Source organism: Heterocephalus glaber, unplaced genomic scaffold (assembly GCF_053883595.1).
Source record: "Heterocephalus glaber isolate CG9 unplaced genomic scaffold, H.glaber_assembly_v1.0 deba00001429, whole genome shotgun sequence".
Classification (NCBI taxonomy): domain Eukaryota; kingdom Metazoa; phylum Chordata; class Mammalia; order Rodentia; family Bathyergidae; genus Heterocephalus; species Heterocephalus glaber.
In genome coordinates this window covers 27,803,637-27,828,919 of record NW_028258294.1, presented here as the reverse complement: position 1 = coordinate 27,828,919, position 25,283 = coordinate 27,803,637, and the positions used below count along the sequence as shown (strand labels likewise).

Genomic DNA, 25,283 nt, shown 5'->3' with positions numbered 1-25,283 from the left:
CATCTCACCTCTTTGGTATATTGACCATGAAGGGCGTAAGTGACCGGTCAGTGAAATAGAGCACTTTAGTGCAGGCGCTGCTGACAGCTGGAGAACTCTGTGAGTGAGGCAGTTCTGCAATCAGAAAGTCTCTATGGTTAGAAAGTTGGATTTACATTGTACCACTCGTCATTTCCAATTATTCAAAAGCGTCTCGCCAGGGATTTAGCCCAGTGGTTTCGTCACCTACCTCACAACCGCAAGGACCTGAGTTCAATCCCTGGTACCAAAAAAAAAAAGTGTCTCAGGAGAATGAAGCCACCTGAGGTCACAGCAGCCAACATCATGTCCATAGGGCATGACCCACAGAAGTCACCACCAAATCCACATAGACAAGAGGTGCTTTGGGCATGGACATTATCAGGACCATGATTTCTCACTGATTCCAGGTATTTCTGTCAGGGAACAGCAACTGATCCGATCGGTATTGTTGCTAAAGATCAAAAGAGGACAGACAAACCTGGCAAGATATCAGCTAGGGCAGTATAGACAAACAACAGGACCTATGTTTCTGCTTGCATTTGGGGGTTAGTGGTAGAGAATACTCGTGTGATTCATGGAAAGAGAAAGTAACTGGAACACAAAATACAGGGGCAAAGGAACTTTAGAAATTCAGATCCCCGCCTATCTTTCTAGTTTAAAAAACACAAGATCTACCTTAACTCTTAGCTGCAAAGGATCTGCGTATTTTGGCCCTGTAACATTCCTAATTTAACTCAGGTTCCCAATTTGTCCCTGTCCTTTAAAAAGGTACTTTAGTAAAAGTGTAATTAATTAATGAGAACTTATAATTAAGCGAATAGAAAAGACCAAACAGAAACTTTATCATAAGGACCAAAAACCAATAATTAAGCTTTTCTTAAAGACTCCTGCAAGTCCATTTACACATATTTTCTTAATTTCTAGGTTTGGGTTTCTCATCAAATTGGCAGGCCGAAGATAGCACTTCTGGGAGGAGGTTAAAAATAAGGAAACATATAAGGGACAGACCTGGGAGAAAGACAAGCAAAATTTCCCTTTGCACAGCAATCAAATTCAATCAGTTTCAGTTTTTCTTCCAAAGAATGTCAATTATCATAACATACATGCTATGATTTTCCTTTGCCCTAGCATCTTTCATAGTGCCAGGTACTTAGTGGTTGTTGAATAAATAAAATACTCACTTTCTACATTAAGTAATATTGGAATTTTTTTTTTGGTACTGGAGATCGAACTCAGGACCTTATGCGTCCCAGGCAGGCAGAGCACCACTGAGCTAAATCCCTGGCCCTGCATTCAGTCATATAACTGATTTATTCAATAAACAGTAACTGAGCACCTACATGCTGCTAGATTTTGAGAATATAAAAACACTGTATGTGGTCTCTGATATCCAAGAGTTTATAATCCCATATGGATGGGAGGCACAACTGCAAATGGTAATAATACACTAAAATCAGATTGGTACACTTAATGGGAAGATTGAAGATAGAGAGATTAATTCCAACTGGAAAAGATCAGAAAGGCCCCAGAGGCAGAAAATCCTTTTAGAATGCACCTTTAAAAATCCTAAGAGGGCCGGGGATTTAGGTCAGTGGTTCCACTGCCTGCCTCAAAAGAGCAAGGTCCTAAGTTCGATCCCCAGTACAAAAAAAAATCCTAAGAGGGAGGCTGGGGATTTAGCTCAGTGGTTCTGGTGCCTGCCTCAAAAGCGCAAGGTCCCGAGTTCGATCCCCAGTACCAAAAAAAAAAAAAAAAATCCTAAGATTGAGCTGGGGATATATCAGTGGTAGAGTGCTTATCTAGCATGTGCAAGCCCTGGATTTGATCCCCAGCACCACACACACACACACACACACACACACACTCACACACGAGTGAAAAGTTGCAAAGGGCGTTCTGAGAAAAGGGAAAAACATGAGCAAAAAAAATGAAATGTGATAATATATTTAGAAAACCATAAGTAAACTAGTAAAGCTGGAGCATAAAGAATACATCAGGAAGTTATGGGGTAATAAAATAGAGAGGGGCAAGATCACAAAAAACTCAGGTTAATAGGCTAAGACTTGAAGATATTAGTCTTGAACTATGGGGAGATACTAAAAGGTAGTGATATAATCAAACTGGCCTTTTATTTGTTCATTTGTCTCCTGGTACTGGGGATTGAGCCCTTGAACCCAGGGAGCACTAAGCTACATCTTCAGTCCTTTGTCAGTTTTTTAAATTTTGAGCTAGGCTAGCCTATAACTTGCATCCTCCTGCCTTATCCTCCTCAGTAGCTGAGATTTCAGGCATGTACAACCATGCCCAAATGGACTGGCATTTTATAAAGGTTAATCTAGCGGCAAAATATGGATTGTATGGGAGAAACTCCAATTAAAGCCGTGGATTTAGCTCAGTGGTTCCGCCGCTGCCTGCTTCACAAATGCCAAGAACCGAGTTTGATCCCCGGTACCAAAAAAAAAGAGGCAAAACAAACTGAGAGATGAGGAAGGGCAAGGTGTAGCCCTGGAATCAAAGGACTGGATCTGAAAAATCTTTAGAGTAAAAGCCTTGAGACTATAGTTGGACAATAGAGGATAAAAGGAAAAACTAAAATCGGACTTGATATTTATAGTCTAAAAAGACAGATACTTGATAACATTTATTACCTAAGACAAGGGAACAGAAGTGAATTGTGCCATCTATTTATTCATTTAAAATATCTGAATGAAAAATAAAAGCAAGGTGTGGTGGCATATGGCTGTAATTTGAGTACTCTTGGAGGGGCTGAGACAGGAGAATTTCGAGTTCCAGCCCACCTGGGGCAACTGGGCAGCTTAGTGACTGTGCCAGAACATGTCCAAATTAAAGGGGGGAAGAGCTGGGGATTTAGCTCAGCGGTTTCAGCGCCTGTCTCACAAGTACAAGGTCCCGAGTTCGATCCCCAGTGCCAATAAAAAAAAAAATGATGTGGCTCAAATTAAAGGTGGGGGCTATGCTGGGGATGTAGCTCAGTGCAAGGGCCCTGGGTTCAATCCCAGTACTGCACAAAAATATATAAATCAAATAAAGTTTATTTGGTACCTATGATATATCAAGAATTACAGATAAACAAATAGCTATAGTCCCCACCCTGAAGCAGTTCAAGTTCTAGTGAAGTGAGATAGAAAAAGTTACAATAAAATGAAATACATAGGAAAGTAATGTTGTTATGATCTAAATTGTACCCCCCAACCCATCATGTGATTGTATCAGAGAAGCAGGTGATTAAGGTTAAGTGAGGTCATAAGGGTAGAGCCCTGATCCAATAAAAATGCTTCCCTCCAAAGAAGAGACACCAGGCATGGTGGTGCATGTCCATAATCTCAGCATCCTGGGAGAGGCTAAGGTTGTAGGACCCCAAGTTCTAGGCCAGAGTAGGCAACTTAGTTGGACTGTCTCAAAATAAAAAATAAAAGGGCCAGGTATTTAACTCAGTGGTTCTGCCACCTGTCTCTCAAGCACAAGGTCCTGAGTTCAATCTCCAGTATCAAAAAAATAAAAGAGATGAAATACCCACTGCAACAGCCCTGGGTTCAATCCTCAGTACTTTAAAAGGGGGGAGAGGGCCAGGGATTTAGCTCAGTGGTTCCACCACCTGCTTTGAAAGTGCAAGGTCCCAAGTTCGATCCCCAGTACATGAAAAAAAAAAAAAAAAAGGTGGGGAGATAGGCAGAGACAGATAGAGAGAGGCAGGCTTCAGTTGGGCACAGTGGCACATGCCTATAACACACCAGCTACTCAGGAAGCCAAGGCAGGAAGATTACAAATTTGAGACCAGCTTGAGCAACTTAGTGAGATCCCATCTCCCTGAAATAACAAGGGGGCTGTGGGATTTAGCTCAGTGGCACCATGCCTGCCTCGAAAGGGCAAGGTCCTAAGTTCAGTCACCAGTAAGGGGGTAGGAGGGGGTGGGACAGGGGACAATAATGATAATAATAAACAAGGCTGGAGATGTAGCTTAGTGTGATATGAGCCCCTGGCTACAATCCCCAGTATTGAGAGAGAGAGAGAGAGAGAGAGAGAGAGAGAGAGAGAGAGAGAGAGAGAGAGAGAGAGAGAGAGAGACTGAGACTCTAGAGAACCAGAATTCTGTCTCCCCTTCACAGGACTCGGAGAGAAGGTAGACTTCTACAAACCTGGAAAAGGTCTCTCACCAGAACTTGACTCTGCTGGCACACTAATCTTGTACTTCCAGCCTCCAGTACTGTGAGAAAATAAATTTCTGTGGTTTAAGCCACCAAGTCTATTATGTTTTGTTATGGCAGCCTAAACTAATACAAGTTATGTGTATAGTTGAGAATTTCAAAGAATGGTCTCAATGTAAAACTGAACAGAAGTCTCTTGGGGAAAGATGGTTTGGTAAACAGATCATCATTAATACTAGTAAAAGTAGTTTAAGATGACTATTGAAAGGGCCAGGGATCACCCAAATTCAAAGACCAAATTCAAAAATGGGCATCTGAAATGAACAGACATTTCTCAGACAAAGAAGTAAAAACAGCGAATAAATATATGAAAAAATGTTCAGCATCACTGGTCATTCGAGAGACGCAGATGAAAACAACACTGAGATTCCACCTCACCGCACAAAGAATGGCTGCTATCAAGAAGTCAACCAATGGGCTGGGGATTTAGCTCAGTGGTTCCACTGCCTGCCTCGCAAGCGCAAGGACCCGAGTTCGATCCCTGGTACCAAAAGAAAAAAAAAAAAAAAGAAGTCAACCAATAACAAATGCTGGCAGGGGTGTGGAGAGAAAGGAACCCTTCTCCATTGTTGGTGGGAGTGCAGACTGGTGCAACCACTGTGGAAATCAGTATGGAGATACCTCAAAGAACTTGGACTAGAGGTCCCATTTGACCCAGCTATTCCTCTACTGGGTAACTTGCCCAAAGAATTAAAAGAATCTTACCACAGGGATATATGTGCACCCATGTTTATAGCGGCACAATTTGTAATAGCTAAGGTTTGGAAACAGTCCAAGTGCCCATCAACTGGAAACTGGATAAAGAAGATGTGTTTTTTTTATAAAATGGACTACTACTCAGCCATAAAGAACAAGAAACTAGAGTCATTTATAGCTAAATGGATGCATATCGAGGCCATACTCTTAAGTGAAATAAATAGGACACACGTGTAAATACCGAATAGTATCTCTAGTGTGAGAAACTGAAAGTGTAAATAAGGATGAAAATGATTAAAATGAGTAACTGATAATTTGAAATAGGAAAAGGTCCAAAGGTGGAGGGGTGGCGGGAGGGGAAGGGGAAAGGGAAGAAAGGAAAGGAAAAATTCTGTGAAAGAAAAAAAAAATGGAAACAAAGTCTGTGTAAATAGGGAAGGGCGCACAGGTAATGGGGAAAAAAATAAGAACTAAGATACATCATGTTCACGTACAAACACCCAACGATAAATGTAAATGTATTGTATACCTAAAATGTACCAAGTAATATTAATATATAAATAAAATTTTTTTTTTAAAAAAGAAAGGGCCAGGATTTAGCTCAGTGGTGCCGTGCCTGCCTAGCAAGCACAAGGTCCTGAGTTCAGTCCCCAGTACCATAACAAAAAGACTACTGAAAAGGACATTTCACTTTAGAAATAGATCACTTAGATTTTAAATAGATCGCTCAGATATGATCTAGAGTTAATTTTGTATATAGTCCGAGATATAGGTCAGGAGTCATTTTTTTATTTAAATGGGTCTCTATTTTAATACCATTTTTGAACAGCCTATCTCAAATGTGTGAATGGGGGGGGGGAGTAAGACAGGGTCTTGCGTTGTAGTTCAGCCTGACCTTGAACTCACTGTGTAGCCCAAGCTGTCCCTGAACTTGAACTGATCTTCCTGCCTCACCCTCCTGAGTGCTGGAATTACATGTGTGACACCTCACCTGGCCGAGTCTATTTTTAACTCAATTGTATTCCACTCATTTATATGTCTATTCTTTTGCCAAAACCACATTGTCTTGATTAACTTTTAAACTTTAGTAGTTTTAAAATAAGATAGCGTGGTCCTCCAATTACTTCATTCACCTTTTTAACATTTGTGTCAGGGGGTTAGTTTTAGTTCCTTTACAACTCTATATAACGTTTAGAATCAGTCTACTTAAATCTCCAAAAAGTCTGATTCCTTTATAATTTCTCTATTTCCAAATATTTGCTAGTATATAGTACAATTAACTCATTATATATTTACCTTGTGTTCTGCAAACTTAACTAAACTCACTTCTTAGCTATAGTGGTTTACTGTAGGTTTACTGGGATTTTCTACATAGCCAATCATTTCATCTCTAACCATAAGTAGTTTGTTCCTTCTTTTACAATCTGTTTGTTGTTGTTGGGTTTGTTTTTTTTTTTTTATATCTATGATCAATAGAGTTACTGATTTTGGTATCAGGGTAAAAGAAAATGTGTTGGGAAGAGATCCAACATCTCGTTTTTATGGGAGAATTTGTGTAGAAATGGTATTATTTTTTAAGTGTTCTGATCTCGTCCTGAAGGAGAGTTTTAAACTACAAAACCCTAAAGTCCTGATGGAAGATTTTAAACTAAAAATTCAATTTCTTTAACAATTATAAAACTTCAGTTTATTTCCTCTTGAGTAAGTTTTCAAAGTTTTTATTTTTCAAGAAATTTATTCATATCACTGGTCATTTGAGAGATGCAGATGAAAACAACACTGAGATTCCACCTCACCCCACAAAGAATGGCTGCTATCAAGAAATCAACCAGGGCCGGGGATTTAGCTCAGTGGTTCTGCCGCCTGCCTCGCAAGTGCAAGGGCCCGAGTTCGATCCCTGGTACCAAAAAAAAAAAAAAAAGAAATCAACCAATAACAAATGCTGGCAGGGGTGTGGGGAGAAAGGAACCCTTCTCCATTGTTGGTGGGAGTGCAGACTGGTGCAACCACTGTGGAAATCAGTGTGGAGATACCTCAAAGAACTAGGACTAGAGGTCCCATTTGACCCAGCTATTCCCCTGCTGGGGATCTTCCCAAAAGAATTAAAAGAATCATACCACAGCGATATATGTGTACCCATGTTTATAGCGGCACAGTTTGTAATAGCTAAAGCTTGGATACAGCCCAAGTGCTCATTGACTGGAAACTGGATAAAGAAGATGTGGTTTTTTTTTTTTTTTTTTTAATAAAATGAAGTACTGCTCAGCCATAAAGTACAAGAAACTAGAGACATAGCTAAATGGATGCATATTGAGGACATACTCTTAAGTGAAATAAATAGGACACACATTTGTAAATACTGAAGTTTCTCTAGTGTGAGAAACTGAAAGTGTAAATAAGAATTAAAACGAATAATGGATAATTGGAAATAGGAAGAAAAGCCCCAAAGGGGTAGGGGAAGTGGGAGGGGAAGGGGAAAGGAAAGAAGGGAAAGGAAAAATTATGAGAAAAGGAAAAAATGGAAACAAAGTCTTTGTAAATAGGGAAGGGTGGAGGGGGTGAAGGGCGCACAGGTAATGGGGAAAAAATAAGAACCAAGATACATCATGTACAGGTACAAGCACCCAATGATAAATGTAAACGTGTTGTATACCTAAAATGTACCAATAAAAGAATTTAAGAAAAAAAAAAGGAAAAAACAACTCACACACTGGGAGAAATTATTTGTAAAATACAGATTTAGTGAAGGATTGATATCCAAAACATACAGAGAACTAATAAAACTGAATAATAAAAAAGCAAACAACATGATTTTAAAATGGTCTAAAAGTCTGAGCATCACTCCAAAAAAAAAAAAATTTTTGTAAATTTGTGAAATAGGAAGACAAGGTCCAAAGGGGAAGGGGAATTGGGAGGCGTAGGAGAAAGGAAAGAAGGGAAAAGAATAAATATGAGAAAAGGAAAAAATGGAAACAAAAGTCTTTGTAAATAGGGAGGGGTGGAGTGGTGGAAGGGTTGAAGGGAGGGTAGGGGACCGGGGAAAAAATAAGAACCAAGATATATCATGTAAAGTTACAAATTCCCAATGTTGAATGTCATCATATTGTATACCTAAAATGTACCAATAAACTTAATGAATAATAAAAAAAGAAAAAGAAATTTATTCATTTCATCAAAGTTGTCAAATTTATGGGGATAATGTTTAAAATATTCTTTTATTAATGCTTTTAAAGTCTAGAAGATCTATTATGAAGTCTCTTCTTTCATTCCTAATATTGGTAACTTATGACTTCTCTTTTCTAACAACAGGTTTATCAATTTTTTTTTTTTTGGAGACAGAGTCTATGTAGTTTGAGGTGGCTCTGAACCCACTACGTAGCCCAGGCTGGCCTCAAACTCACTCCGATCCTCCTGCCTCGGCCTCCTTAGTGCTTGGAGTACAGGTGTGTGCTACCATATCCCACTACAGGTATCAATTTTATTTAGCTTTTTAAAAACCCAATTTTCTGATTTAACTGTTTTTTCCCCTGATTTTTTCTTTTCAGTGTCACTTACTACAATCTTCTATTTTTTCCTTGCTTTTACTTGATTTAGGTTGTTTGCTCTTTTATTTTTCATGCCTCTTAATGTGGGAGCCTGTATCACTCAGATCACTGATTGAAGACTTTTCCTTGTCTCATGTATGCATCTAATGTTATGACTTTCCTTCTAAGCACTGCTTTTACTGCATCCCATAAATTTTGACACAGCATGTTTTCACTTTTTATTCAATTTAAAATATTTTGCAATTCTCTTATAAATTCCTCTGACCTAAGGATACTGTATTTAGAAATATGTTCTTCAATTTCTAAATATTTGGAGATTTTCCAGATATTTTTGTTAATGATCTCAAATTTAATTTCATAATGGTCAGAAAACACACTTAATATGATTTCAATTATTTTAAGTTTGTTGAGATTTGTTCTATGGCTAGATTATGGACTATTTTGGTGGATTTTGCAAACACACTTGAAAATAATCTTTTTCTTTCATCATTAGATGGAGTATTTTCTAAATATAGCAACAAAATTACAAAAATAAATACAATAAAAAGTAGTTCATTTGATAGTGTTGTGTAGGTTTTCTAAATCCTTATTGATGTTCTATTGATTACTGTAAAAGAAGGATATTGAGTCTCCAAGTATACCTGTGGATTTATCTATTTCTTTTAATTTTTGTTTGCCATGATTTGAAACTGCTTAGACACACATATTTAGGATTGTTATTTTCTTCTTGGTGAAAGTGACCATTTTTATCATTACATAATTTTTCCTTTCCTTCCCTCCCTCCCTTTTACCCTTCCTTCCTTTCAGATGCAGTACTAGGGATTGAATCCAGGGCCTTCATAATGAAGGCTTTTTATTTTTTATTTTGAGACAAGTTCTCACTAAGTTGCTAAGATGCCAGGCTGGGCTCAAGTTTAGGATGCTCCTTCTGGCACTACAGGCATGTACCACCACGCCCATGTATCTCTCTTTATACATGGAAATACCCCTAGTTCTTAAGTATAATTTATTGGATGCTAATATCACCACACAAGCTTTTTTTTTTTTAACCAGCTTTCCTTTGATTTATGTTTCCATGTTATACATTTTTCCATTCTTCTACTTTTTTTTTTTTTTTTGGTATTTTTGAGACAGGGTCTCACTAAGTAGTTCAGGCTGGGCTTGAACTCACTATCTATGTAGCCCAGGCTGGCCTTGAACTTGTACCAATCCTCCCTCAACCTCCTAGTGCAGGGATTACAATCATGTGCCACCCCCCCCAGCCATTCTTCTACTTTTAACATATATATATATATAACTGAATTTAAATTCAGCTTCTTATAGACAGCATATAGTTGTCTTATTTTTTCCTCCCATTTTACAATCTACAATCTTTTATTTGATATGCTTAGGCCATTCATGTTTAATGTAATCATTGTATGTTTAGATAAAAATCTACCAACTTGCACTAAATACAGGAATAGTCTCTTGGTTAGTGGTGTTCAAAGCCTCTTTTCCATCTTTGAATATAGCATCTCTTCAATCTTCAAAGTAACCCTACAACAACTGCATACTACTACCCATGTATACCAGTAATGATTTGAGGTTACAGAGGCAGTGTTCAATTCCTGGGGTTCCAGGGTTCCTTAGTGGCAGCACTAGAGTTAAAATACTGCTTTGTTTTGCTCAAAATCTACATTTTCCCCACCAACCAGGCTAGTATGATGCTAGTAAATTAGTATGATGCTAGTAAATTAGTATGATGCTAGTAAAAAAAAAAATAGGTGGTAAAGAGCTAATATAATGAACATCTGATTATTTAAAAAATCTACCTTCTTCTTAGTTGTTACATGTTTGTTCTGTGATCTTTGTTCCTTTTTCATCTTCTTTCTCTGCTTGTCTCCTTGGATTGAGAATTTTACATTCCTTTTTCTTTTTTCTTCCATATTGTCTTCAAAGTCCAATGTGTTGCACATTTTCAATTTGGATGAATCATTTCAACATGTAAGTTTTATTTTACCCAATGAGATTTTTACATTCCTTTTTTATTTTGTTTTGTTTTTTTGAGTCTGGGTCTCACTATGTAGCCCAGGCTGGCCTCCTCGAACTTGCAGCGATTCTCCTGCCTCTGCCTCCCGAGTGCTGGGATTACAGGTGTGCACCACCATGCCCGGCCCCTCACATTCCTTATTTTTGGTACTGCCCTGGATATGCTTATAATTCCTTTTTTTCTCTACTATCAACTTATTTTTTAGTTTGAAAAAAATTTTAGTGTTTGCTCTTAGACTTAGGATGTATATTTTTAATTAGTCACAGTTTGGTTTTTTTTTCCTTGGGGCTAGGGATTGAACCTCGCACCTTGTTTGTTTGTGGGGTTTTTTTGTACCGGGGATCGAACCCAGGACCTTGTGCTTTTCAGGCAGGCGGCGGAACCACTGAGCTAAATCTCCAGCCCAAAATCTAGTCCTTTGTACATGCAAAGCACACATTCTACCCCTGAGTTACATTTCCAGGCCGAACTTACTTACATACTTTTTTTCTTTCTTTTTTTGGTATTAATACGTGTTTGCGGTACACGATTACATTTTCATAGGGAGCTGGTACATGTACAGGACACATCTTAATTCTTATTTTTATCCCCTATCCCTCCTAACCTTTCCTGCTCCTTCTAACTTTTGGTCCCTTTCTCATTTACAAAACCTTTTTCCATTTTTTCCTTCAGTTCTTTTTTTTCATCCCCTCTGTCGATCTCTTGTTCCCCTTCCCATTTGAAAAAGGTCTTTCTACTTCCTCTTATCTATCTTTTACTTTGTTCTTTATTTATATTTGGAATGTCTCATATAAGATGCAATATTTAAGCTTGTGTGTCTATTTTATTTCACTTAATATTACGGTTTCAAGGTGCATCCATTTACCTATGAGTGCCTCAAGTTTATCCTTCTTTATGGTAGAGTAGTTCTCCATTGTGTATAAATACCAAATTTTCTTTATCCATTCATTTGCTGATGGTTCAGGCCCAACTTTCAAATAATAATATATGATTTCGGCTGGGGATTTAGCTCAGTGGTTTCGCCGCCTGCTGCGCAAGCGCAAGGACCCGAGTTTGATCCCCGGTACCAAAAATTAAAAAAAAATAATAATAATACATGATTTCACCTGTAGTATAAGAAACTTACAACAAGAAAAAAAAAAAAAAAAAAAAGAAACTTACAACAGTATAGTCCAAATTCCTCCCTCCCAAATTTAGCACTAATGTCATACATTTTACTTTTACATATGCCAGGTACCCACAATACATCGATACTATTTTTGCTTTAAACAATTTATCTTTTAGATAATTAAAAATAATAGATTTTAATATTTACCTTCATTTTAACCATTTCTTTCCATAGATTCCAATTTATTTCTACTATCATATTCCTTCTGCCTAAAGAAATTCTTTTAACATTTCTTACAGAAATCCTTCCAATTTTTGTCTAAAAAATGATATGTTCTCTAGGTATACAATTCTAGTTTTATGGGGATTTGTTTTTGTTTCAATATTTTAAAGATGCTCCCCCTACCCCCAGTCCCATCTTCTGGCTTGCATAATTTCTGATGAGAATTCTGCTGTTATTCTTATCTTTGCTCTTCTAAAAACATATAATGACTTTTCCTCTCTGCTTGCCTTCAAGGTTCTGTTTCATTTTCAGCAATGTGAATATTGTTATTATTCATCCTTCTTAAGGTTCTCCAAGTTGCTTGATTCTGTAGTTTGATATCTTTTGCTATTTTTTGAAAAATTGTGGCCATTAGCTCTTCAAATATTTCTACTCCCCTATTCTTACTTTTCTTCTTCATGGATTCCAATTTTACACATTTTAATCTATCTAATATTTCTTCCCTCAAGTTTCTTTTCTCCTTCCAGTGCTGGGGCTTGTCCCTAGGGCCTCACTCACACTGGACCCCTGAGCTCTACCCCCCAGTCACATCTCTGACCCTCCCGTAGGTGTTGCTGCTCTAGTTTGTTTGTTTCTTGTCCCATACTCTTTTTCTCTTTTTCTCTTTGTGTTCAAGTTTGGATAATTTCTATTATTCTTCCTTCAAGTTTGCTGATTCTTTCCTTAGCTGTGTGGAGTCTACTGAGGAGCTTGCTGAAGGCAGTCTTCACCTTTATTCTTATTTCTAGCTTTTCTATTTAACTTCTTATAATGGGTAAAAACCTCACATCTGTACATGAATCATGTCAACATTTTCACTACAGCATTTAACATATAAATCATAGTTATTTTAATTATTAATTTTTGGTTGACCCAAAGTCTCACTATGTAGCCCAAGCTGGTCTCAAAGTCACAGTGATCCTCCTGCCTTCAGCCTCCCAAGTGCTAGGATTACGGGCATGCACCACCACACATGGCATCATCATAGTTACAGTATTTTAAATTCTTTGTTTGATGGTTTCACTATCCTTATCACATCTGGGTTTGGTTCTGTTGTTTACTTTGGCTCTTGACAGTGGCTGCTGCTGTTGTTTTGTGGTACTGGGGACTGAACCCAGTGTCTTGCCCTGAGCTCCACCTTCAATCATTTTAATTTTATTTTGACCTCTTTCATCTCAGCCACCAACATGCCTGCCATTCAGATTGAGGAAGAGCTGGAAATTTCAGGGCCACGTCAGCCATGGCCATGGCTGTGTTGATAAAGACTGGAAGCACCTAGGAGGCTAGGGTAATGCCGGTGAAATGCATAATGTGGTGACAGATCAGCTTCAACAAATGGCACCCAGCTTACTGTGGGAAGGCTGCCTGGAGCCGTTACCACTTACAGAAGAACCAGAGCTTCTGCCCAACTGTCAGCCTTGATAAATGTGGAAACTGGTCAGTGAGCAGACACTAATAAATGCGCCAGAAACAATACTAGAGCAGCTCCCATCATTGACGTAGTGTGACAAAATTCTGGGGAAGGCAAAGCTCCCAAAGCAGCCCATCATCGTGAAGGCCAAAATCTTCGGCAGAACAGCTGAGAGTAAGGTTTGAGGGGGGACCATATCCTGGTGGTGTGAAGCCACAGAGAGTGAGGCCCATTAAATACTAAAAAGAATTTTTAAAAAAATTTTATTTTGAACATCATCTCTCTAAGTTATCCAGGCTGGGCTCAAACTTGTGATCTGCCTGCCTCAGCCTTCTAGAGTGCTGGGATTACAGGCATGTATCACCATGCCTGGCTAGGTTCTGTATTTTAATATGGTTTTAAAAATTGTATACATTACATTGCAAACTGGTTCTAGTTAGCTTTTTATATTTGGTTTGCTTTTTTTTTTTTTTCTTTGGTACCGGGGATTGAACTCGGGTCTTTGCCCTTGCACAGCAGGCGGCGAAAATGGTTTGCTTTCTTTTTGGTACTGGAGATCAAACTTAGGACCTTGAGTTTGCGAGGCAGGCACAGTGCCACTGAGCTAAATTCCCAGCCCTATATTTGGTTTAGGTTGGACCTGGGTAAAAAGTAAGAAAATGTGTACATTATTAAACCAAAAGATAAGATGTAAACTAAAACAGACATTGGCAGGCAGGATAGATTTGCAGTGAATTGAAATGAACAGGGGAAATAAATGTCTGAGTGGATGAGGAACAGGTTAAATATACTTCCTCACCATGGCCACTAGATGGTGCAAATATTTTGTAGGGCTTAAACTGACCTAACACTCAACGTTTGGAGGAAAATCTCCAAAGAAATTAAACTTCTTGCCTCTAGGGAAAAGTGGATTTTTGGGGTATGTATGCTGTTGAGACTATAGGATGTGTGTGTGTGTGTGTGTGTGTGTGTGTGTGTGTGTGTGTGAGAGTGTGTGTGTTAGGAACTAAGAACTGAACCTAAGGGTGATCTCCTACTGAGCAATGTCCCCAGTCCTTTTTAATTTTTTAAAATTTTCAGACAGGATCTCATTAAGTTGCTCAGGCTGGTCTCAAGTTTGCAAGCCTCCTGGCTCTTGGGTAGCTGGGATTACAGACATGCAACACAGTACCCACCTATATGTGTGTTTTTGTTTTATATTTTACTTTGTTCAGCGTAAATAGTTTGAACTTTATTTTCCAGATATTTAACCCAAGTTGGGGTCATCCAGCATATGGCTAAATGATGCTTGGGCTGATGGCATGTGTCCTCCCAGTCACAGAACTAACACAACTCTTGTATTGTTAAGGGGAAAACATATTACACAAGAGTACTACAAGAAAAATTCTATCCCTTAGATATTGGTAGCCTGACAAACACTAAATTTCTGGTCTAATGTGCTAGGAGTCCTTGCAATAATCAGTACTTACTTGAGTGAGGTGGCCAAGAGTCCCGGTATTCACTGCCTGCCTGAGTTCTGGGTGACTTGCCCCGAACCTGGGGAGCCACACAAAAAATCACAAGAGTTATGATCAAAGAACTTAAATGAGACATTTAAATCATAAAAGGGAACTTGAACTATATAATTTTCTAGCACTTCTTCCACAATATATAAAATTTAACATATGCATCCTAACAATAGTCACATACATTTATAAAAAGCTTTCTAGTTTTCAGTGCATATTCCATATATTTTCTCATTCAACTCCAAGCTCATTTGATGGGAAAGGGGAGAAGAATGTGCAGTAAACAAAGACCCTCAGGCAGCTACACAGCTGCTGAGAGGAAGAGTTCCCATGAATTCCTTCCTAGGACTGTCATACCATGAGGTCAGCACCTCTGAGAGGAAACCCAGAGAGAAAACCAACTGAACTTCAGCAAAAGCTTATAATCTTTTAGTGCTGTCTTCATCTACATTAAAATTCATAAAACCGAGCTTCCTCGGGAGCTTGCCTGAGTGAGGGAACATAGCGAGAGCATTACCTTTCTTTCCTGTTTCTTCTGTGTCTCCATGAGATGCAGGCGCTCCATGAGGCTAGAGATGCCCTGCTCCAAGCTGTCGATGGTGTGATGCTGAGGGTCATGGCCACTAAAGCTGTTGCGAAGGCTTCGCAGAGCATCTCGAACAAGCTGCAGGTCGCTGGTCTGCAGATAAAAATAAGGTGCTGCTGGCCTGGCACAGTGCCATGTTAGCTAAGTCCCAACCAATGGGCTTAAACAGATAAAGTGAGAGATTTCTAGGATACATCTATTTTTGTGGGGGAAATGTTTTCTCCTCAGAAACAGGCCTATACTTAGTCTGCTAATTCTTAATTTTAAATGGCTAGTGCCTCACATCTTTTTTTTTTTTTTGAAACGGGGTCTTGCTTTGCAGTTCGGGTTGGCCCTGAACTCACTATGTAGCCCAGGCTGGCTTTGAATTCACTGCGATCCTCCTGCCTCAAACCCCCTAAGTGCTGGGATAATAGGCATGCGCCACTATACCCAGCTTGTCTCACATCTTCATACATCTCACAGATGCAAGAATTAGGGAGCTGGGCATGGAATAGTGATGCATGTTTATAATCTCAGCTACTTTGGAGGCTGAGGCAGGAGGATCCTGAGTTCAATGCCAGCCTGGGCAACGTAGCAAGACCTGATCTTTTTTTTTTTTTTTGGTACTGGGAATCGAACTCAGGACCTTGCATTTACGAGGCAGGCACAGCACCACTGAGCTAAATCCCCAGCCCAACAAGACCTGATCTTGAAGTAAAATTTTAAAAAGGCCTCAATGATACGGCATTTTCCTAGCACATGGAAGCCCTGGGTTAAATTTCCAATACGGAAGGAAGGAAGGAAGGGAGGGAGGGAGGAAAATTATGGGCTAGGAATATAAACAAGCTGATCCACTGCTGATAGCCAGGGCACTGTTCTGGCTTCAGCTAGAAGAGGCAGACCTGCATTCTAATCCTAGGATCCTACCCCTCTGTGAGTGATGGATGCAGCTCCTTTTCCTGCCATTGGAATGAGAAAGCCATTGCTTTGAGAGTTGTAACTGTTGTAGTTGGTCACCTATAGTAGCAAGAAATGTACTTGTTAAAGGGAGAATTCTGAACCAAGTTGTCCTGTCATACTTTTCTTCTTCACACTCTTCATCACTTTCTGACATAGCATATCATTATTGTTATTATTATCATTATTATTATTAATACTATTACTACTAATACTACTATTGGTTTTTTGAGACAGGGCCTTGCTATTTAGCTCAGGCTAGCCTTAAAATCACTATGTATCCCAGGCTGGCCTTGAATTCACCATAACCCTCCTGCCTCAGCTTCCCAAGTGTTGGGATTACAGGTATGCACTACTACACCTGGCTTAGTACATAATTATTTATTTGCTTAATGTTTCCATTAAAATATAAGCTTCACAGCTGCAGCCATGCTTCCCTTTTATCACGGCTATACCAATGCTGCACTTGATGCTTAGCAAGCACTGTGAATGAAGAATGAATGAAATGAAAACCTCACCTGGGGCCCCCAAATTAGCCCTCTGTCACAGCCACTGGGGATGTCAGAATGCTTTCTCTAGCAATCTCTGGCTTTGTTTCATAATGAACAATGGTTAATTTTTTTTGTGCCTGACTCTGCCAGCTGGATCTACTAGAACTATGTTGTTATTTATGTGGATTATGCTGGGATTACTGCCATCTTCAGGTCATACAATGCAGACAGGGTAAAGCTAGAATTTGAAATCAGATTTTCTTATCCTGGAACCTGTACTCCTCACCATATAGCCTCCCATGGCAGATGGCCTTGGTTCATCTCTGGGTGAGAAACAGAATCTACCTTTTTGTCTCATTGTGTGGAAGAGAGAACCCAAATTCTAGGTTACCTCATCTGCCTCTCTTTTCATACAATGAGCCAAAAGGACATCTTTGTGTTCTAGCTCCCGTTCTAGATCCACCTACAAATCAGAGATTAAATCAGAAGAAAGTTTCTTCAGGTGAAAGGTGCACGAAAGTCAGTGGCTGAGCATGGTACAACCTGCTGGTAACTGGCATCCGAGAGTTTCCGGATTGCTTCTTCCAACTTGGCCTGCTGCTGCTGAAGGAGGCGATCCTTCTGCCCCAGCTCTTTCTGCAACAGACAGAGCTTTCAGATGTACAGGAAAACCAGGGATGCTGAACAGTTTGCCATCTGCAATGTAATTTCAACTCAAGTAAAGTAGAGCCTCAGAGGGATAGGCCTTTCCTCAAGCCCTACCAGGAAGACCTGACATACCAGAATATTCTCACATGGTACAAAGGATTCTTGGAAGGGTAAAGAGGAAAAGGACTACTGCTTGTAGAGGACTACTATGCCATCGCTGCTAGTTAGGTGAGCCTAGTACTGAAGTTTCCATACTCCTTGTTCTGTTCTGCTTTCCCCAGCTGTGCCATCTATTCTTTTTTTTTTTTTTTTTTGGTACCGGGGATTGAACTCAGGTCCTTGCACTTGTGCAGCAAGCGGCGAAACCACTGAGCTAAATCCCCGGCCCAATGTGCCATCTATTCTTCAGGGATGATGAATCAAGGGCATAAAAAAAGATTACTTTCCAAAAAATAAGGATGAAAAGAGAGGAGCAACAGTAACAATGGGCTGATCATAAAAGGTCACATGGAAGTAATTTCCAAACCAATACTCATTCTTACTTTATATTCGCCCAAGATCCGGTTCCTCTCATCTAGCTTCCTCTGCAGATCTACCTGCAAGGGTAAGAAAGGATTTACTGGCATGGAGGTGTTGGACATCAGCCCTCATGGTCACTGGAGTTAATGCTGGTAGTTTAACTGGACACCAAAGGGAAAGCATCATTATAGATATAAACACACAGTGGCAATCCATCTCTTTGGTAAACTCATTGGACTGTAGAACAATTATTTGGCCTCAGTGTCCTCAAAGTAGAAGGAGTTAGGGACCTTCTTTTCCAGCATGTTATGGGCTTTCACCTAGAAATGGAAATGAATTTGATGGAGAATATAAATAATTGCAGACACTGAGGGTAGGAATCCCAGAAGTAAGGTAAGAGAGATAAGGAAAGCAGATCTAACAGAACTTATTAATCATCCTATTTGGCTAGTGGGGTTCATTGAGGTTAGAGTTCACACATTTAACCCACATTCTGGTTATGCAGCTCATCTTTGTCCATAGTTGCCCTCAGTAGTTCTTGTTTGAGCTGAAGAACAGATGTGTCCTGCTGAGTCAACCTCTGCTGCAAGGCATCCTGGGGGAAAAAGCATGTAATTATTTCAGTCTCTGCTGGAGATTTACCGCAGTGGCACTGCACCAGCCTCACAAGTGCAAGGTCCTGAGTTCAATCCCTGGTACCAGTGGAAAAAAAAAAAATATATATATATATATATATATATATTGCAGTGTCAATCAATCTGCCAGTTATTATTAAAAGTTACTAAACCCTTTACTGTGTATGTAGCATTAGTTCAGGCAAACTGGGAAACAAAAGGAGTATAAGGATCTTGCCACCAGGAGCTGAGGAGGGATTTTCTGTCTTCCTCCAGGACAACAGCAACTAAAAGAAAATCCTATCTATCGTCCTACCAAGCTGAGGAAAAACTGATTTTTCTTCCACTTACTATTCATCCATACCCTGTACTTCATTCCCAATAGCATTTTGCTTAGACAGAGAATGAGAGGCCTCTGGGATCAGATAGACCTAGATTCTAATTGTAAGTCTACTACTTCCTACTTTTGTGACATTGACCTTTGACAATGCACTCTTCTTCCTCTCACTCTGGCTTTCTCATCTACATCTGGGCAAAAAAGTCCTTAATCTAGCTTAACTCTTTGTCCTTCTACCTCTGTGCCCAGTCTCCATTTCCTAGAGGGATGGTATTATCCCTGTTCCCTGTGCTACTCATAAGGAATCTCTGGAATCACTCCCACACTGGCTTCCAGAGCTATGCTGCTGCCCTGCTGCCACTGGCTTCCAATTCCTCATCTGGACCAGGACTGGGAGGGCCAGGGTGGTGCCATGCCTGCCTTACAAGCACAAGGTCCTGAGTTCAATCCCCAGTACAGGGAAAAAAAAAAATCTGACAGTTGGATCAGGACTGGGATTATATTCCCTTTGCTCAGAAGCATTCTTGGACTGATTGTATTTCCTCTCAATTTCCTAGGATCTTACCAGCTTTAAGCTATCTTTTGCTCGGTCTGGACCTACTATGCCTAAGAAAAGGTAAGTAGGCTATACATACTGTAGGTCAGCTATAACATATTCCTCTAACAACAGTGACTTCAAATAGAACCTGTGGTCCAGTATATTTATCCTGACTTTTCTCTCTTCACAGATTGCAAAGAAATAGTGCAAGCTATGGGGAATGTAGGAGCCCATTCTTAATTATACTGTCTGCCAAGACAGTACATGACAAAGGCAGTCTAAGAGTTCCTGGCATCTGTATTTTAGAAGATTATTTCCAACGTGCACTCCATGAGATGTTAATGAGTTACATGGAACAAAAGGTACTTCTGTGACTAATAATTCTAAACTTTTTAAGGCCAACTCTTTTATGATAGAATATACTTTGGAAAAATATTCCTGAGTTATACTCCAGGCTTGTCACGAATGGATCTTCAGGGAAGAGGAGAAGATCAACGGCTTTTCTACTTCTAGGTATTTACTGAGCAGACACAATCCTACTTGAGGGAAGCAACATAGAATCAAGGTGCTTAGCTAGTTGGAAACAACCTAAAATACTATCAACAGGAGTCTGATTACACTATCATATATACATATAGAATATTATGCAGCTATATAAAGACTTAGGAAGGCTGGGGATTTAGCTCAGTGGTTCCGCCATCTGCCTCTCAAGCACAAGGTTCCGAGTTTGATCCCTGGTACAAAAAAAAAAGACCTAGGAAGGCCTTTACTGAAAGTGAATGATCTCCAAGATACATTGCTAAGTGGGCCGAGGATTTAGCTCAGTGGTTCCACCACCTGACCCGCAAGTGCAAGGACCTGAGTTTGATCCCTGGTACCAAAAAAAAAAGATACATTGCTAAGAGAAAAAAGCAAGGTATCAATCTGTATTTACAGTATTTTTACAGGTAGGTAAAAACGTGGAACATTATTAACTATTCCAAAACTAAATAAACAACAATTAAAAAAAGAGAGACAGGGCCAGGGATTTAGCTCAGTGGTGCCGCCACCTGCCTCACAAGCGCACGGTCCTGAGTTCGATCCCCGGTACCAAAAAAAAAAGAGAGAGAGACAGACTAGAGGTGACACCACCATGGAGGGAAGTGGCAGTACCATGAGTCATAACTACCAGACATAAGCCTCAGCAAAACAGATACATTCCTGCACATGACTCACTTCTTGCCCACCAGCCTTTCTTGATCAGTACCACAGAGCCTGCTAAAAGACCCCCCCGCAGCAAATTCCTAGAACCCAACTCTTACTACTCACCAGCAGACTACTTTACCTTACAGAGGCTTTTAAAAATGAAATATCTTCCTTTTTACCTTTATCCCCTGTAAATTTCTGACTTCTTGTTTACATTTCAACAGTTCTTTCTGCAAACCAAATATAGTTAGATCAGATGGTGGCATCTGGTTTGCTTCAGAAGCATTACCTCATTCTGTCAGCATGAAGACAAAACCCAGTTGACCATTCCATGAAAGACTAACCCTCCACTAAGGCAGAAAGTAGATGTGGTCTAGTAAGGAGGAAAGCATGACCCACAGAAACAAGAACAAGCCCTGTTCTGTTCTTCTCCAAGGCACTTTGCTCAGTTGTCCAGGTAGAGAAGAGCCAAGGAAGAAGATGCACCACACAGTCCTACAGGCTCTCTATAGTTAGCAATTTTCACCAACAGGAAAACCTAATCATGATTGTCTAAAGCCTTCTCACTGAAATATATATCTACACATGCCTAGCCCAATGGCAGCAAATCATTATCTCAGTTTTAATGTTCAGCAAAGGGTTGAAAGGCTTCAGATTCTCCAAGGGACTAATTGTTCTTTGTAGATCAAACAAAACCACATTTGGTCTAATAGTGAAATACTGAGTAATCTTCCTTCACAACAGATTAACTATATCTATGATTGTCACTAGAAAGATTTTAACCCAGATTCTGCTCTCTTCATAGTGCATCACATAAATAATCTGTAATTAATATAAAGAAAACGAGATTTTTATGTGTAGGACTGGGAATTAAACCTAGAACCCAATGCATGTTAGACAACTGCAACATCCTGTTATTTTTATTTTATGTAATTTATTTATTTACTGGTTTGGGGTTTTTTTATTTTTTGGACACAGGGTCTTGTGATGGCCATGAACTCACTATGTAGCTAAGGCTGGCTCAAACTCACTTTTTATTTTATTTTGACACAAGGTCTCACTAAGTTGCACAGGCTGTTCTTAAACTTTTGATCCTCCTGCCTCAGCCTCCAAAGTAGCTGAGATTATGGTGTGCACCATCACTCCTATCTTTGAAAACAAGATTCTTTATCTGGACTCCAGAGATGGGCTCAAAAATTACTCTACTAGGGCTGAGGTTATAGCTCAGTGGTAGAGTGCTTGCCTGCATACGCAAGGCTCAAGATTTAATTCCCATGGGGCCGGGGATTTAGCTCAGTGGTTTCGCCGCCTGCCTTGCAAGCGCAAGGTCCTGAGTTTGATCTCCGGTACCAAAAAAAAAAAAAAAAAAAAGATTTAATTCCCAGTACCACCAAAAAAAAGTTATTCTATTAAAAACTCAGGCTCTGATGGTGTGTGCATATTGCTGGGGAGAAGGTTAACGGCTTTAATCATACATCAATGGCTCAAAAAAATTTGAAATGCTGACCTAAGAGAATTCTGGGAGATACTCATAAAAAAGCCTACAGTAAGATCCAGTTTTTCTTTTTTAATTAAATATTTCAAACATATAGAGAGGTATGACTAATAATAGATACTGGTTACCCACCACCAAGATTAAAAAGGTGTTACATATTTTTTTTTAGGTGCTACATTTTGGACATTTTGTATAGATTTCTCTCTCTTTCCAATAAAGACATGAGACAGATTCAGCTAACGCTCCAATTCTGCATTCCTTTTCTTCCTCCAAGAACTGTTCTGAACTTGGGCCAAAACATTCCTGTATTTTTTTCAAGTAGTAAAATGTACATGTTCTGACATACCTTTAGGTCTTGATTTTCCTCCATACTCTGATCCAGACGACTCTGGATTATAATCTGAATATAAAACAAAAAAGAAATGCTAGGCATCTATGCTATGAAATTCCAAGGCCATCTATTCAACAATTTTTTTTTTGGTACTTGGGATCAAACTCAGGACCTTGTGCTTACAAGGCAGGCACGGCAACACTGAGCTAAATACCCAGCCCTGAACAAATTATTTTTGAGCACCTACTACATTCCAACTCTATGTTGTTGGCAGAAAGAGGAAACAGTCCTTGCCCCTGGATGAAGGCATATACCCAAAGTTCATCGAGTAAAACAACATGGCTAAAGCTTAAAATTAAGATGTGTATACTGGGAGCTGGCGGTGGGCTAACAGGAAGATGAAATATCAAGACTGGAGAGGAAGATAGAGCTGGGGAAAGCAATGGGGAATTGACGAAAAGTTTTATGCAGAGGTACAACAGAATGGAGTTTGCCTTTAAGGTAAATTATTCTTGCTGTTTTATACAAAAAGAAATTAAAGAAGGATAGAAGAAGAATCAGGGAAACCAGTAAGAAGGCTCATAGAACGCCAACTAAAAGCCTGAATTAAAGTACCAGCTGTAGGAATAAAGAAAAGAAGAAGGAAGGATCAGAAAGGATTCAAGGATGAAACTAGATTTCTGTTCGGGGCATTTGGGTAGATGAATTTTTGGTGGTTGGGTAGAGGTCAGAAAAACTGTCAAAGTTAAGACTCATTGAAGTTGAGATGCTTATAGGACCTACAAGTAGAGATCATGAGCATGCTGTATATGTAAATCTAGAACTCCTCAGAGAGATCTGAGCTGGAAAAATATATATGAGAAGCAGGTGGACAGTGGTGAAGACATGCAAGCAGATAATACTGCCCAGGGACAGATGAAACAGATGAGGGCCCCAAGTGGAGTACAGATGAGCACTGTTGCTTAAGACGCTGACAGAAAAGGGGACCAGATGTACACTCCGTGAGGGTAGGGTATTAGGTCTGTTTTGTCCCTCTCATATCTCTGGTACTTTGAAACAGTGCCTACTGGGCCAGGAATTTAGCTCAGTAGTTCTGCCACCTGCCCCGAAAGCGCAAGGATTCAATCCCCAGTACCAAAAAAAAAAAAAAAGAAACAGTGCCTACCATAGAGTCAGCACACAATAAGCACTTGTTGATCGAATTGAAAAAGTTAAAAATGTAAGATGATGATCTGATTAAAATACAGGCAACTGAGATGAATAGGCACTTCTAAAAAGAAGTACAAATGGCCAAGTACATGCAAAACATGTTCAACATCTTTAGTCATTAGGGACATGCAAATCAAAACAACTTTGAGGGGCTGGGGATTTAGCTCAGTGGTTCCGACACATGCCTCAAAAGCGCAAGGACCCAAGTTCAATCCCTGGTACCAAAAAAAAAAAAAATGTTGAGATTCCATCATATCTCAGACAGAGAGGGTATCATCAAGAACAAAAAAAACAACAAATGCTGGTGAGGAGGGGGTAGGGGAAAAAACCCTCCTACATTGTTGGTAGGAATGTAAACTAGTACGGCCACTATAAACATCAGTAAAAGCCAGGCATGGTGGGGGACACATGTAAACCCAGCACTCAGGAAGCTGAGGCAGTCGGATCATCATGAGTTCAAGGCCAGCCTGGGCTACATAGTGAGTTCAAGACCAACTTGAACTACATAGTGAGACACTGTCCTAAAAAACAAAAAAGCAATCCCCCCCAAAAAAAAGATCAGTAGAAAGATTCCTCAAAACAACTAAAAACTGGGGCAGGGATTTAGCTCGGTGGTGCCACACAGGCTCGAGGTCTTTAGTTCAATCCCCGGTACAAAAAAAAAAACTAAACTAAAAACAGAAATACCGTCAGGGATTTAGTTCAGTGGTTTTGCCACCTGCTGTGCAAGCGCAAGGACCTGAGTTCGATCCCCGGTACCAAAAAAAAAAGCAATACCATTTGACCCAGATATACTTCCCCTGGGTATATTCCTGAAAGAATTAAAGCTCAAGGTCATACCAGGGTGATATATGCATACCCACATTTATCACAGCACAATTCATAATAGCTAAGCTTTGGAAACAGCCTAGTTGCCTGCCAACATTAGAATGACTAAAGAAAATGTGGTATAATATACACAACAGAATATTATTTAGTCATAAAGAATAAAATTGCTAGGGCCAGGGATTTAGCTTGTTGGTTCTACCACTTGCTTCACAAGTCCAAGTACCTGAGTTTGATCCCTGGTACAAAAAAAAAAAAGAATAAAATCGCTAGGTGTGGTGGTGCACACCTGTAATCTTAGCACTCAGGAGGCCTTATGCTTAAGGCCAGCCTGGCTGCATAGTAAGTTCAAACCCAGCCTAAACTACATAGGGGGACCCTGTCTTAAAAGAAAAAAAAGAAAGAAAAGAAAGAAGAATGAAATCATGTCATTTGTAAGAAAAATACAGTAGCACCTTGGTTCACAAATGCTTTTGTTTGTGAACAATTTCATTTGGCAGAATTTTGTTTTCATTTGCAAGCTCTACACTGGGTGACAAACATGACCACTGCCACTTTCTCCCATGAACACAAATGTGGTCATCTTGTCCAAAATTATGAAACAAATTATGTTCATGAACCAAGGTACCACTGTAGCTGGAACTTGAGACCATCATACTAAGCAAAATAAGCCAGACTCAGAAGGTTAAATCTCACGTTTTCTTTTATGAGAAACCTAAAATATATATAAATAAATGACATTTGTAGGAAAATGGATGTGCTTG

The 25,283-nt window shown here is 39.6% G+C and overlaps 1 protein-coding gene and 1 pseudogene across 8 annotated transcripts in view; one reads left to right on the top strand and one right to left on the bottom strand.

The window, feature by feature from the left end:
- The window catches only part of Dixdc1 (DIX domain containing 1), an 84,970-nt gene that overhangs the window by 5,683 nt on the left and 54,004 nt on the right, over positions 1 to 25,283 (bottom strand). For 6 of the 8 annotated variants that reach the window (XM_013076635.3, XM_021237683.2, XM_021237685.2 and 3 more), the window contains 10 exons: positions 22,501 to 22,554; positions 20,839 to 20,889; positions 18,476 to 18,580; positions 18,009 to 18,062; positions 17,362 to 17,454; positions 17,210 to 17,281; positions 16,298 to 16,387; positions 15,320 to 15,481; positions 14,767 to 14,833; positions 9 to 114 (listed from right to left, as the gene is read on the bottom strand). In XM_013076635.3, the coding sequence (XP_012932089.1) occupies positions 9 to 114; positions 14,767 to 14,833; positions 15,320 to 15,481; positions 16,298 to 16,387; positions 17,210 to 17,281; positions 17,362 to 17,454; positions 18,009 to 18,062; positions 18,476 to 18,580; positions 20,839 to 20,889; positions 22,501 to 22,554 (854 nt within the window). The remainder of the gene's footprint in view (positions 1 to 8; positions 115 to 14,766; positions 14,834 to 15,319; positions 15,482 to 16,297; positions 16,388 to 17,209; positions 17,282 to 17,361; positions 17,455 to 18,008; positions 18,063 to 18,475; positions 18,581 to 20,838; positions 20,890 to 22,500; positions 22,555 to 25,283) is intronic. The other 2 variants (XM_013076632.3, XM_087212177.1) reach the window with 1 other exon arrangement.
- On the top strand, positions 338 to 13,482 carry LOC106010391 (large ribosomal subunit protein uL15 pseudogene; annotated as a pseudogene).